The 14,999-nt window shown below is 37.7% G+C and overlaps 2 protein-coding genes across 2 annotated transcripts; one reads left to right on the plus strand and one right to left on the minus strand.

Moving 5' to 3' along the window:
* The first annotated feature begins 224 nt into the window (after window positions 1-224).
* On the plus strand, window positions 225-14,053 carry LOC147407147 (protein DCL homolog, chloroplastic-like). Its single transcript, XM_086435557.1, has 4 exons — window positions 225-755; window positions 11,332-11,446; window positions 13,110-13,287; window positions 13,846-14,053. Exons 1-3 carry the CDS (start codon window positions 370-372, stop codon window positions 13,281-13,283), a joined length of 675 nt encoding a protein of 224 aa, XP_086291683.1. The 5' UTR covers window positions 225-369; the 3' UTR covers window positions 13,284-13,287; window positions 13,846-14,053.
* On the minus strand, window positions 7,405-10,040 carry LOC147407148 (uncharacterized). The gene is made up of 2 exons (XM_086432913.1): window positions 8,951-10,040; window positions 7,405-8,629 (listed from the first exon to the last, which is right to left on the minus strand). Exons 1-2 carry the CDS (start codon window positions 10,038-10,040, stop codon window positions 8,595-8,597), a joined length of 1,125 nt encoding a protein of 374 aa, XP_086289039.1. The 3' UTR covers window positions 7,405-8,594.
* Window positions 14,054-14,999: the final 946 nt, after the last annotated feature.

Genomic DNA, 14,999 nt, shown 5'->3' on the forward strand with positions numbered 1-14,999 from the left:
TTAATATAATTAATATTTTTTATAATTCAAAATTTTATTATATAAATAAAAATATGATCTTAGGATTAAGGAATTTATCATCTACCTTATTTTTATTACTATTTGCTTGTAAATATATATTTATAAACTGAGTTAAATGGTTTATCTCGCCCGGGACAGCTAACCTCTTCTATGAATTTGGAACTTTAGGTTGACCAAAGGATATATCCGCCATTATTCAAAATCTACAAATATAAATATCCCACCTTTATCCGTGACGATAGAAGATGAAGCTGCAGAGACCTGCATCCAAGCAACAGAGCAAAAGAAGGAAAAATGGTGTGATCTGAAGCACATTAGCTTAAACAGTAGAACAGCTGAAGCTCAGCCATGGCGTCCATCTCTAATTCACCCTCGCTTCTCCTTCGCATAAATCCTACTTCTATTCCCTTCTCTCCTTCTATCCTCAGCTTTCCTTCCTTCATAACTCCGCTCCAACCTCGTTTTCGTGCTCTAAAAGCTGCATCTGACGGAGGAAAGGTGCGGATTCAGGATTCTTACGGTCCAGATTTACTGGGAAAGCCTCTTATCTCGCCCAACTACGAGAGCGAGGAATCTACGAAGAAGAGGAGATCTTCCAAGCTTTCTGATGACAATGAGGAATCTACGGGCGAGGGGACGAGAGCAGGAGAGGAGTGGGACGATTGGGAGGATCGAATTTTAGAGGACACCGTACCCCTTGTCGGATTCGTTAGGATGATACTTCACTCTGGAAAGTAAGGTTTTATCTTTATCTTTGATGATTAAATGCAATTATTTCAATTAAAAATGGGTTTTTTTTGTTGTTGTTGTTGAAATTGGATTGAAAATTCGAATTTGTGACCTCAAATTTCTAGTTCTAAACTTCTAATTGCGTACTTGACACACGTGAATATGGAATATTACACTTGACCCATTCGAGAAGAACGAATATATTCACATCCATAGCTGTGATCAAAGATTTAATTCCAGTGGACACAACCAATAGCATAGTTGTTGATTCTCATAGGGTCCATTGATCCTATGGACAAAATTGATCCACTTCAAGGGGGATCTTCCTCAAAAACTATTTAGTTTATTTTATTACTTGCCAAAATCATGAATTACAACCTCTAATATATAGAGTTATGACTTCAACGATTTGGAAAGATAGAATCCTAGAATACTAAACTTCCAAAATTAATAAAATATAAAGAGTCCTAAAATAATAACTCCTAATTAACGACTAAAGACTCCTTAATTAAGAAAACTACTTGTAGACACCCCAATTTGCTTGAACCGAGCATGAGAGTTCATCAAAATCCGGTGAAGAATGTGCAACCTAAGAAATTTCAAATCATCAAGTGGGACCCACTTCAATCATGTTTAAAATCACAAAATTCCAAAAAACAATGCAAATATAAGCTTGGCCCTCATTGACCAACTGCCAAGCTTAATATTTTCCTTGGCCGTTGGTCACTTAATGTCAGCGTAAATTTTGTGTTGGTCTTCACACACCTAATGTCCAGGTTAAATTTTTTTTGGCCTTCATTGGCCTATTGTTCTTCATAAAATTTTTCTGACCTTTACTCACCTAAAGCCAGGTTTGGTCAGATAGTTAATGCTTGGAATGAGTGCAATTGAGTACTTTAGATTTGCTTGAGGAAATTACTTCTTAAACCCCTCTCTTAATTGCTTATTCCTCAAGAAAATCCAACCTTTTTCCCACTTTGCCCATGCATTATGACTACACTAATTTTACAACCTTGACTTCCTAGTAAATTCCCAATTCTTCTAAGCTCTTCTCTTTGTCACCTTTGGTCCCCACAACCCAATTATCCTCTTGCCCCTATTTTGTTGAGACTCAATTAGGGTAATTGACATTTAAGCCCATCATTCCTATCCTTAATTCAAGATCTAGTCTACTAAATTCCATGCAAATTGACCAAGTTTAAAAGTCCTTGACCTTTTTGCTCACTCACAAGCAACCTCTAGAAACTCTAGGACTTTTGCTCTTATTCCCTAAAGTTGTTAGGAGCTTACTTAATGCAATTGTCCTAAAAGTCCTAATTCTCCATTGTAAATTACATGTCATTGCTCGTAGTTTTTCTAGAAATTGACCACTTTCCAAGGGTTTGGACACTTCTACCTTCTCTAATGAATTCTCTAGAACTTTGAGTGCTTTGATATCTCTACCCTTTGATGATCATGATTGGTCAGACTCAAGTAGGTGTAAAGACCATCAAAGACTAGTTGATTGATAGGCTTTAAAACGGGTCGGTTCGGGCCGGATATGTGTCTACCCATATTCATATTTGGATTTCTTATTCGTGTCCAAATCAGATCCTACTAGCATAAACCATGCCCGATTTCTTTTTTACTTTCATTAAATCCATATCCAGATCTGATCCGACCGAATTAATTGATTTGGGTTGGTCGGATAATTTCAAATCATTTCAAAGTAATTTATTAAAAAATGTTGCTTAAATGTGATTTGAACTCAAGACCTCTCCCCTTTTGAAGAGATCTTTGACTACTACACATAATACACATTTGTTGATGAATAATAAACTAAAAAAAAATGAAAATATAGTATACAACATACAAAAAAATATATCATTCGGATATAGACAGATATAGGGATGGATTCATATCCGACCCATATCCGACTCGGGTCAAGGGACATCAACCCATATTTTAATTCAGATATACTAAAAGGACCCAAACCCGCCAAAAATTGGATTCGGTTCCCTCGGATTTTTGATAATATCCGATCCATTTTGAGCCCTATTGATTGAGGGTATTTGAAGTCATTTATTGAGGTTTCTAACTTCAAAAAGACAAAAAAAAAATTAGTTTAAACTTCATTTTTGGCCAATCTTTGGTAACCACTAACTTGGTGGGTGAGAGTAGGTGCCTAACACCTTCTTTGTCTCACAACCAAATCTGTTTACTCCTTACCTCTAGGTGACGACCAGATTTGAGTCACTACTTGCTTAAAAATCAAATTTCAAAACCTTCTTTTATGGTGTCCATTCACACCTTAACTCTTTGAATGGTGGTGACTCCTAAATCCAAGTAGATGAGGTCAAAACCGCTTTGAACCTCACGTATTTACACTACTAACTCAATGTGTCCTAGTATCCTAAAATGCTAAAATAAAATAATTAAATAACTAAAATAAAATAATTAAATAACTTATCCTAACTTCCACCCCTCTTCAAAATGACTTATGCTCAAGTCAGAAAAATTTCAATAGCAACTTCGTCCTTAAGCATGTTCACGTCGGCCTCCAAAAGGAGTAGTTGAGGATTCTTGCAACAATGCCCCGGTTTGAATAGTTTGTCACAATTGAAATAAAAACCTTTTGATCGTCGCTCTGCTTGCTCTACTGGGGAAAGTTGATGAATATGAGGAAGTTCAGGAGGTTCTTTAGGTTCAAGAGGTGTTGATTGGCACAAAGAAAATTCTTGGGTTACCTTAATCGTTACTACATAGCGAATAGCCAAGTCGAAGGCTTCAGCTAGTAAGGTAGGCCTAAGTTACTGAATTTCAGCACGTATGTCGACACGTAACCCTGAGACAAAGTAACTAATTAAAAATGGTTTTGGTAAATCTGTAACCCGATTGGCAAGCTTTTCAAATAGGCTTTGAAATACACAAACTGTATCAGTTTGTTTGAGTTTAGATAACGCCGCACTCGGATCTGCGAACTCCTGAGAATCAAAGTGAAAACGTAGGACCCGAGAGAATTAGGTCCATGTCATTAACCCAATTGAACGCTATAGCATCTCAGGTTGGGTGAATCGAAGCCAAGGACATTATTAGCCCGAAAAATCCAGCCTTCAGGATCATCTCCATTGAACTTCGAAAAATCGGTACAAAGCGGATGACCTTGAATTACCGTACCTCCTTGTTGATTTTCTCCCCTTTGATGCACAACATCAGGAACACGTGGTGCTTCTCGAATTGGAGGTTGATCATCAACCAAACGATCTGGGATTATTCGGATCGTTCGCATCTCTTCTCTTAGCTTGCGAATATTGGTGTTCTATTGTTCAATCCGTGGCTCCAACGCATCGAATCTCTCGCTTAGATCCTTAACAGTCACTGTAAAAGGAAATAATTGCGCATTAATCTTGGCCGTACACGTGTCCAAGTTGGCCAAGGGGTACCTGACACAAACCAGCTGATGAAGCGCTACCCAGCAAGCAGGGCAGGCCAGAGCAGAGGCCTCCCTAACCTGACTTGCAGGACAGCACAACACTAAGCGAAGCCAGCCCAACCAGGCAAGGCAGGGTAGACCTCAAGAAAACTGCAATACTGTTGCGTGCACGTCAGTTCCAAAAATCCCGGATGCAATCATAACAGATAAACTCGATCATTCCAAGATATCTTGATCAGGTAAACAACCCCTCAAAATCAGCAGAAATCCCATAATTACGGCCTATACTGCAGTCTGTAGGGGGGGGAACCCTAGGAAAAGTGAGGGGTGTTAAATAGCACAGTAAGCACTATTGTAGGGGGGGGGGTTGAAAGGACCGAGGACTAGCCAGTATTGATTACTGTTCCTTTGTCTCTCTAACTTGAGTGTCAGAATGTTTGTGGTAGGTACCAGGCCGCTGCGAGGGGACGGGGAGCACTCGGAGCGACTTCGGATCAGTGCGTGTTGGGACCATCAGAGTCGTCCACCGGATTCCAATCGCACAGTCACCATCTTAGGCTCCAAGATCTTATGCTTTGATACCAGATGATAGGATCCTATGGACAAAATTGATCCACCTAAAGGGGATCTTCCTCGAAAACTATTTTATTTATTTTATTGCTTGCCAAAATCATGAACTACAATCTCTAATATATAGAGTTATGACTCCAATGATTTGAAAAGATAAAATACTAAATTACTAAAGTTCCTAAATTAATAAAATATAAAGAGTCCTAAAATAATAACTCCTAATTAATGACTAAAGACTCCTTAATTAAGAAAACTACTAATTCAACACATCCTAGTATCCTAAAATACTAAAATAAAATAATTACATAACGTATCTTAACAAATTCATGACAAGTGTCAAGATTGAGTGTCTCATTTCATATGCTTATGTTCCACATTGTTTAGTTCTACTTTTAGCTCATCATTTGTACGATGAGTTGGAATTCTGCTGTGGAACTTAGAAACCTTGGTGGTTACCAAACACTCAAGAATTGATTCTCCCATGTGGTTTATGTAGAAAAATTGAATTTATTGAGAATTCTTGGATGATCATTACAAATGCCCCAATAGTGGTATTTATAGACCAACTATCCTATTACAAGAATAATCTAGAACTTCAAGAATATTCTAGAATAATAAACCAACTATCCTATTGTAGAACATTACAAGAATATTCTAGAAAGTTAAGAGTAATCAAGAATAATCAAGAAGAATATCCTATTTTCTTGATTCTATGAGATCAGATTTCCGGATTCTTCTACACTCCCCCTCAAGTTGGTGCATAGATGTCAATCATGCCCAACTTGCTTATCAGATGTTCAAAGTTAGGTCTAGCAAGCCCCTTAGTCAAGATGTCGGCTGTTTGCTGACTAGAAGGCACAAACGGCAAGCAAACAGTTCCAGCTTCAATTTTTTCCTTAATGAAATGTCGATCAATCTCAATGTGCTTCGTCCTATCATGCTGGACAGGATTGTGAGCAATACTTATTGCAGCCTTATTGTCGCAGTACAGCTTCAGAGGAAGTTCCACAGTCATCTTGAGTTCTTCGAGGATTTTGTATATCCACAATACCTCACAGATCCCTTGAGCCATTGCTCTAAACTCAGCCTCTGCGCTACTTCTGGCAACAACATTTTGCTTCTTGCTTCGCCAGGTAACCAAGTTTCCCCACAAAAAGGTGCGATACCCTAAAGTAGATCTCCTGTCATTCACTGAACCTGCCCAATCTGCATCAGTAAATACCTCAACACTCCTTTGATTTGTCTTTTTGAAAAACAGACCTTTTCCAGGAGTAGACTTTAAATATCTCAAAATTCGGTAGACCGCCTCGAGGTGTTCTTCATAAGGTGCGTGCATAAATTGACTAACAACACTGACAGAGAAGGCAATATCCGGTCGAGTATGAGATAAATAGATTAGTTTTCCAACCAATCTCTGGTATCTACCAGTATCAACAGGAACACTTTCCTCTTCCCAAAGCTTTACATTGGGATCTATGGGAGTCTCAGCCGGTCTGCAACCACTTAACCCGGTTTCCTTCGAAAGATCAAGAATATACTTTCGTTGAGAGACAACGATTCCTTTCCTTGAACGAGCAACTTCCATGCCAAGGAAATATCTTAGTGCTCCCAAATCCTTGATTTCGAATTCTAAAGCAAGGCTCTTCTTCAATCTCTCTATTTCGATCACATCATCACCTGTGAGAATAATATCATCAACATAAACTATATTAGCACAGCAACCTTTCCTTCATGAGAAAACTTGAAAAACAAGGTATGATCAGCTTGTCCTTGAGAATATCCTTGTTTTTTGACAGACTGTGTGAACTTCTCAAACCAAGCCCTTGGAGACTGTTTGAGACCATACAGGGACTTTTTTAGTTTGCATATTCTTGAGCCAAACTTCTCCTCAAAGCCCGGCGGACTATCCATGTACACTTCTTCCTCCAAGTCACCATTGAGGAAGGCATTCTTCACATCTAGTTGTTGCAAGGGCCAGTCCAGATTAGCAGCAATAGATAAAAGTACTCTCACCGTGTTTAATTTTGCAACAGGAGCAAAAGTCTCAGAATAATCAATGCCATATGTCTGGGTGAATCCCTTTGCCACCAACCTAGCCTTATATCTTTCCACTGAACCATCAGAGTTGTACTTCACAGTGAAGACCCATTTACAACCAACAGTGGTCTTCCCAGCTGGCAATGCCTCAACACTCCAAGTATTGTTCTTCTCAAGAGCTTTCATCTCTTCAAGTACTGCTTCCTTCCACTTTGGAACCTTTAGAGCCTCCTGTACACTATTAGGAATTTCTACACTGGACAATTGAGAGGTAAAAGCAGCAAGAGATGATGACAATTTCGAATATGATACAAATTTAGACAGTGGATGACTAGTATAAGATCTAACCCCTTTACGAAGAGCTATAGGAATGTCTAAATCAGAAGGCTTAGACTGACTGTTGGAAAGAGAAAGAGAATTACCTGTAACAGACTCAGATTGTTGATTCGTCCTTGGTTCAGAATCATGGCTGTGCTGTAGAGTCAATTCGTCTTTCCTTTTCTTATGATTCTTCTTCAAGTAAACAATCCCTTTCCAAGTTCGGTCACCATCCTTGAATCTATTATCATGTTGTGACATTATAGTAGGTTGTTCCTTATTTTCGGTTTCCAAAATTTGTTGTTCAGAATTCTGATTTTTAAATTGTTTTTCAAATGTAGGTCTAGACTCAGGGGAAACATCACTCATAATAGGAGGATTTTCAAGGAATGAATCTTGGCCATTTACTGTAGGTGCAGAGATACTAGACTCAGATTCTTGCAAGAGAAACACATCATCTGAGAGAAAAACATTGCCCGAGTTAAATGAATCTTCCTTAAAAATCTCCCCCTGAAGATGAATATCCTTAAAATATGGTTGTTTTTCAAAAAATGTAACATCCATTGTGACAAAACATTTTTTCGATATCGGGTCAAAACATTTATAGCCTTTCTGAGTTGGGGAGTAACCAATGAAGACACATTTTATAGCTCTGGGCTCAAGTTTTCCAATTTTTCGATGTTCATGAACAAAAACCGTACAACCAAATATTTTTAGAGGTAGATCAGCAGAAAGTCTAGTAGTTGGAAAACAATTTGTGAAAACTTGGAAAGGAGTTCGAAATTGTAAAACTTTGGAGGGCATTCTGTTTATTAAGTACGCAGCAGTTAAAACAGCCTCTCCCCATAGATACTTGGGAACTTTAGTTGTAAAAAGTAATGCACGAGCCACCTCCAACAGATGTTTATTTTTTCTTTCTGCAACACCATTCTGTTGGGGTGTATCGATGCAAGAACTGTGATGAATTATTCCTTTTTCAAGAAAAAAATTTCCCAAGGTCGCGTTAAAATACTCTTTCCCATTATCACTCCTGAAAACTTGTATATTAGTTTGAAATTGAGTCTGCACCATATTGTAAAAATTTTTAAAAACGCGTTCGGCCTCTGATTTTTCTTTCAATAAATACACCCAGCAGAGTCGAGTATGATTATCCGTAAATGTGATGAACCATCTCTTGCTAGAAGGTGTACTTATCTTATTAGGACCCCAAACATCACTGTGAATAATAGTGAAAGGTTTTGATGGTTTATATGGTTGTGAAGGAAAATATGTACGGTGATGTTTTGCAAATTCACATATTTCACAATGAAACATAAATGGATCTTTATTGCCAAACAACTTAGGAAATAAATGTTTTAAATATTTGAAACTTGGATGACCTAATCTTAAATGCCATAACATAATATTATTATTGAAAACAGAAATAGATTCAAAGCAGGAACTTATTTGTTGAGATTGTCGCCTCGATTCAGATCCATCATCAAGGAAGTAGAGTCCTCCACTCTGTTTAGCACTGCCAATCATCCTCCCCGAGGTCAAATCCTGGAACACACAATGAGTTGGGAAAAAAATTAGTTTGACAATTTTGATCACGGGCTAGTTTGCTGACAGACAAAAGATTACAGGAAAGTTTGGGAACGTGAAGAACATCGTGAAGAGTGAGTGATGGAGATACTATAATAGAACCTTTTCCTGCAATGGCTGAAAGAGAGCCATCTGCAATCTTAATTTTCTGATTACCTGCACAAGGATTATACGAAGAAAAAAGATTTGACAACCCTGTCATATGATCGGTTGCACCTGAATCGATGATCCAGGTGCGATCAGGGTTGACACCAATGAGAGTTGTTTTCAGGTAATTACCTTTTTGAGCCAAAGAACAAGTAGGATTTTTCTGAGACTCGAGAATCTTGTACAGTTGGTCTATCTGCTCCTTGGTGAAAGGAAACGAATTTGAAGAAGACTGCTGCTCTTGATCCGAGACACTGGCCTGAAGTGCACGCCCCGCTCCACCAGACTTCTTCTTCCAGTTTTGAGGCTTGCCATGAATTTTCCAACAGGTTTCCCGTGTGTGCCACGGACGTTTGCAGTGATCGCACCACGGCCGTTCAGAACGCTTACCATCCTTCTTCACCTCCTCCTGAAAATCTCGAGTTACAAGGGCAGAACTTTCTACTTCCGAGTTAGTAGTACTAGGAACCGATTTGTTGTTAAGCATCACACTCTGCCGTGCTTCTTCTCTCCGAACATCTGAGAAGGCCTCACGAATTGTTGGCAGAGGAGTTTTCCCTAAAATTCGGCCCCGCACCTCGTCTAATTCTTTGTTAAGTCCTGCTAAGAACATAAATACACGATCATTCTCCTGTCGTTTCATGAACCGGACACTATCATTCGCACACTCCCAGACATCATCATAACAGAGGTCTAACTCCTGCCACAATGTCATCAACTCGTTGTAGTAGGAGGTTACATCTCGGTCACCCTGTTTCGCGTGCCAAAGTTTGGATTTTAAACCAAAAATCTGCGAAGAATTTTCTAGATCGGAATACGTATCCCTGACTGCTTCCCAAACATCTTTGGCCGTCGGCAGGAACATGAAGGGCTTGCCAATTGCGGGTTCCATTGAGTTCACTAACCACGCAATAATCAAAGAATTTTCTGATTTCCAGGTCTTGAGAGTCGAATCTACATCGGCAGGTTTTGTCACTTCTCCTGTCAGATATCCAAGCTTCCCCTTGCCTTCCAAAATCAAACGAACGATTTGCGACCATTCCGTGTAGTTTTTTCCATTTAGACGGTGGATATTTAATTGGAACGAATTCGTGGACCCTTCTGAACCACTAAATGAGATGGAGGAGTTCAGGTTCGGACTTGTGGTGCTTTCCCCTGACACCACTGAGTCCTTACTAGTCGCACTGGTTAAAGCCGTCTTCCACGGATTTTGACCCGCCATAGGTAATCCCTAGATCAGAACCTAGTGCTCTGATACCATGTAGAAAAATTGAATTTATTGAAAATTCTTGGATGATCATTACAAATGCCCCAATAGTGGTATTTATAGACCAACTATCCTATTACAAGAATAATCTAGAACTTCAAGAATATTCTAGAATAATAAACCAACTATCCTATTGTAGAACATTACAAGAATATTCTAGAAAGTTAAGAGTAATCAAGAATAATCAAGAAGAATATCTTATTTTCTTGATTCTATGAGATCAGATTTCCGGATTCTTCTACAGTTTAAATATGATGCATTTCTAGCAATCACCTGTAATGCCCCACATTAAGCTAGTGGATCTATTACGAGATCAATTCGGATTGGCTCTGGTTCGTTTAGAAAATGTGGTTCGAGGAACTAGATTTGGGGCAATTGGGCATAAATTGATACTCACTCCTCTTAATTTGGTAACTTCAACTTCATTAACAACCACTTATGAATCATTTTTTGGACTACATCCCTTATATCTCAAGTTTTGGATAGAACTAATCCATTAACATAGATAGTTCATAATGGAACTTATCCACTTATGAATCGAGTTATTCAGTTACAAAGAAATAACTCTACATTGACTACTTTTAGCCAGCGTAATGGCAGTTTTGTTGTCTGGCCCAAAGTGATTTTAGATGGTTGTCGATTCATGTATTTTCACCAAGGTGCATTGAAGCTTTTAGAGCATGATTTGGCTTGTGTATATACCAAAATCTGCTTTCCTTTAATGCTGGCTAAAGCAGTTGTATATAGAGTTAACATTACTACAAAGAATGCCCTAGATTTGTTAGTCTGATTTGATCATTATTCAAAAACATCAGACATATATGTGGAAATTATAATTATCAAAATCCCAGTTCTTCCAATTTTGATGTGGAGCAAGAAAATTATGATTGTATCATCCACCTTGTATTCTTAGACAAGTCACTGGAATTTGAGTACACTGTAGTGGAGTCAATTTTCTTTTAGAAAGTTTCTGTGAACTAAGTATTATTTTTATGTTTAATGTTGACGATTTGCTGGCACAAGTAAATGAATTTATTATGACATAAGTAGGGTCTTGTGGACAATTTCTTTTCATTTCTATCTGCTATTAGGAGTATTCTAATATTTGTACTGGTCCTAGCCTAATTCCTAGGGGGATTTGATTTGGAATAATGAGATTTATACAGTCAACTTTTTCTTTTCTTTTTTTTGGATGGGGAGGGGGGTTAATAATGTCATTATTTTCAACTGTGAATTCTTATTGAAGGTATGGAAGTGGTGAAAAGTTGAGCACTGAGCACGAGAAAGTAGTCCTGGAAAGGTTACTCCCATATCATCCACAGTTTGAAAAGAAGATAGGATGTGGAATCAACTACATCACAGTATGGCTTCGTTCTTTCTCTCAAACTAGACTCATTTTCTTGAAAGATTTCAAAATCTTTGTAGTAGCTTTTTTTCGGGGACAAACACTACATTCATGTCTTTACGCCAGCGCATTCACCCCGATACACTACCTTGGAAGCTGCAATTATGCTCTCAAATGTGATGCTGCTGACATTTTTGACCTAGTGACTCTGTCATACTTTATAGTTTCTTGGTTAAATGTTTTGAATTATTGTTGTTTTCACCATTCAATTTAGCCTGCCTTTTGAATACAAAAATATATAGGTAATTCATATTTGGGTGGCGTTCGGCTCACAATCTAAGGTTCACAAAAGGCCCACAAAAGTTTCGTCCTATGTGGCTTAAAAGTTTCAGATTGGGATGATTTTTTGTGAGGACAATCTCTGTGGTGAGGAAATCATCCTCACCAAAAATCAGCCAAATCTGAAACTTCTAAGTCCATCATAAGTGGTTTACAAATTTTTGGTAAACAATCAATGGTTCACAATTCTAAAACCACTTTTGATGGACTTAGAAGTTTCAGATTCGGCTGATTTTTGGTGAGGATGATCTCCTCACCATAGAGATCATCCTCTCAAAAAATCAGCCCAATCCAAAACTTTTAAGCCACATAGGACAAAACTTTTGTGAGCCTTTTGTGAACCGAAGATTGTGAGCCAAACACCACCCTTCATATTTTAACCTCCCCAATTAGCACAATACTCGGATGGGTTGAAATAATATACTTTTATCCTGATTTATTTGCATTTCTCCCACCTATGCATTGGGACTCAAGGCCTGACCTATACATGAGTTTTCTTAAAATGTTGGGAATTACTTGTAACAGATTTATGAAGCATCTAACATGCCTTGACAGTGTTTACGCAGCCAAATATTTTTATTTAGGTTTTGAGGTCTTGTCTTTTACATCTATCAAAAAAAGAAAAGAAAAAGAAAGATAATCTTTTACAATTTCCTTATTTTGTAACATGTGGGTATTGATTCATAATTTGTACTCTACTTTTTAAACTGTGATTTCATAAAGGGAGTTGAGTTACCAGGAAGATGGGACTTACAAGCATTGTTTGAAATCTCTAGATTCAGGTTCAACTTGCGTAAACCTACAACCAGGATTCAGACAGGCCAACTTGTTTCTCAGCGAGTTATATACATTTTCTTATTAAATATTAGTAAGTATTCAAGGTTGCTATAGGAAGTATGCAGAGAAAGGAAAATTGGGGGAAGTTTTTTAACTGGCTCCAACTCTAAACTACATGAATGACCAAATAAGATGTAACTCAATCCATTAATGTCATAAACACTATTAGAGACTCTTGAAGCTGGTTATTGGTACATGAACATATACTGATTATACTCTCTTTTTTTAATGATATTTTTTTCCTCAAAATGTTAGATATCAAGTCTATAAACAAAATCATTATACCACATCATTGTGGTCTCAAATTCTTCAATTGGGTTTGTTAAGGAGGAGAAAACATGACGTTCAAGTATTTGAGACATATATGTCACTATTTTTATCAAATTAACAATTTTATATTTATTAAATATAACACATTTCTGCATGTGTATGCATTAAGATTAGTGCTCTTTTTTTATTTTGATTTCTTGATCATATATGAATTTTGTTTCTGTTTTTGACAGGTCGGCTACCATCCAGATTTTGAGAGCTCTAGATGCATGTTTATAGTCCAGAAGGATGGAAAGTTGGTTGATTTCTCCTACTGGAAATGCATAAAGGGTCTGATCAGGAAAAACTATCCTCTGTATGCAGACAGCTTCATTCTTAGACATTTTCGACAGCAAAAGCGTAGCTAATGAGGTGATGAACCAATGAATGCTGCCACCTAAAACCACTATATATATTCAAATTGGATGAATAAATATTGAAAAAAAGAAGAAGAAATGAACCTATCCTTTGGTTCCAAGTTATTTGATCATGGTGCAATAACACTGTACCACATTAGAAGTAGGTATTAGGAATTTGGGAAGAAATAAAATTGGAAGAAGAAATGACTTTTTGGTTAGATGCAAAGAATTAGCTATAAGCATTTTCCATTTCCCATCCCATGGAAATTCTTCTCGTCCCATTTGCTCCTTTCGACTGACTGGTCATATTTGGTCAAATACAGAGTGACAAACTCCTTTGTTCCTTTCATCCTACTATTTCTGAAACAAGTTTTGGATGATAAGCTAACTTAAGAATCTTTTTTCCATTTCCCATCCCATGGAAATTCTTCTCGTCCCATTTGCTCCTTTCGACTGACTGGTCATATTTGGTCAAATACAGAGTGACAAACTCCTTTGTTCCTTCCATCCTACTATTTCTGAAACAAGTTTTGGATGATAAGCTAACGTAAGACTATCTATTTCTATGCAGGTCTTATGAAAAAAAAAGATTCAGTTATTTTGGTAACTATATTCAACGATTTTGCTAGTGAAGGAGGAAGACCTCTTGGGGATTAGAGACTGCCAAAGAAAACCAAAAAAGGGTTTTTGGTATGTAATCCTGCATAATCTGTAATGTTATTAGCTCTTGTACATGGACCAAATGATACAATGCAAGTAAAATTTTTGAGTAGGCAAATGAGTCACTAAAGTCTTAAGGTGCCACCTTGGTGAGGTGATGAAGTCTGCAATATACCACAGATCTAGGATCAAAATCCCGCCCATGCACCAGCCTAGCTATCCAAGATCAAAGTTGTGTTCACTATCAAAGTCGAATTGAGAGCCTCGAGTGTTTTTGGATATTTTAGTTGACTTGGATCTAATGGATGTAAACTCACCAATCAAAACTTCATGGGCCTATTGGGTCAAAAAAATGTGTCACCTTGTATCTTAGGGGTGTTGGGTAGTATAGTAGGTCTTAGGGTGTTGTGCATGCAGGTGGATTTTCTAGATACCTATGAATGTGGCTTATTGTTCATTTGAAATGAACTCGACTGTTGCAAGTGGAATCATGATGCTATGTTGAAGGATTGACAACAGCACAAACTCAAAAATAATGCATTGAGCTCATAGAAGCACAAATGGCCCATTTTGATGGAAAGTGACCACGCAGTGTTGGCCAACAGAATGACTCCACGAGGAACTCTTACACTGTGTTTGGATTGAGAGAAATGGAGAGGAGAGAAGAGAAAATAAATGAGTCCATTTTTCTTGTTTGGATTGTTAAGTGGGGAGAGGAGAAAAAAAGAAAAGAAAAGAAAGGTGAGTTTTCTCTCTCCAAAAGTGGAGAAGCCTATTTAAAATATTTTATACTTTTATCTTTGCCCTTAAATCTCTTTTTAAGATATTTTAAAATTCCAAAATTATCAATCCAAGCATGATGGAAAGAAATTGAGTCTCGCTTCTCTCCACTTCTCTTGATCCAAGCATAGCCTAACGTTCTCCAAGAGCGCTACTCAGCAAGTCACTTGTTTGACATAGAGCAGTACTTTCATGCCATAAAACCTGATTGAAAAAAAATAAATGTATGGGTCTTGTATCTAAGAGTCGTGTACATATTGTAGATTTTGGAATTCTGTCCGTGCT

The sequence above is a fragment of the Akebia trifoliata genome, chromosome 3, assembly GCF_017979445.1.
Source record: "Akebia trifoliata isolate Shusen 1 chromosome 3, ASM1797944v1, whole genome shotgun sequence".
In the NCBI taxonomy this organism is placed as follows: Eukaryota; Viridiplantae; Streptophyta; class Magnoliopsida; order Ranunculales; family Lardizabalaceae; genus Akebia; species Akebia trifoliata.

Excerpts from the sequence above, each read along its gene's own strand:
- LOC147407147 (XM_086435557.1), top strand. The coding sequence starts at position 370 with ATGGCGTCCATCTCTAATTCACCCTCGCTTCTCCTTCGCATAAATCCT. Across the intron at positions 756-11,331 it reads ATGATACTTCACTCTGGAAA|GTATGGAAGTGGTGAAAAGT; the intron begins GTAAGGTTTTAT and ends TTCTTATTGAAG. Across the intron at positions 11,447-13,109 it reads GTGGAATCAACTACATCACA|GTCGGCTACCATCCAGATTT; the intron begins GTATGGCTTCGT and ends TGTTTTTGACAG.
- LOC147407148 (XM_086432913.1), bottom strand. The coding sequence starts at position 10,040 with ATGGCGGGTCAAAATCCGTGGAAGACGGCTTTAACCAGTGCGACTAGT. Across the intron at positions 8,630-8,950 it reads TTGTTCTTTGGCTCAAAAAG|GATTTGACCTCGGGGAGGAT; the intron begins GTAATTACCTGA and ends TGTGTGTTCCAG.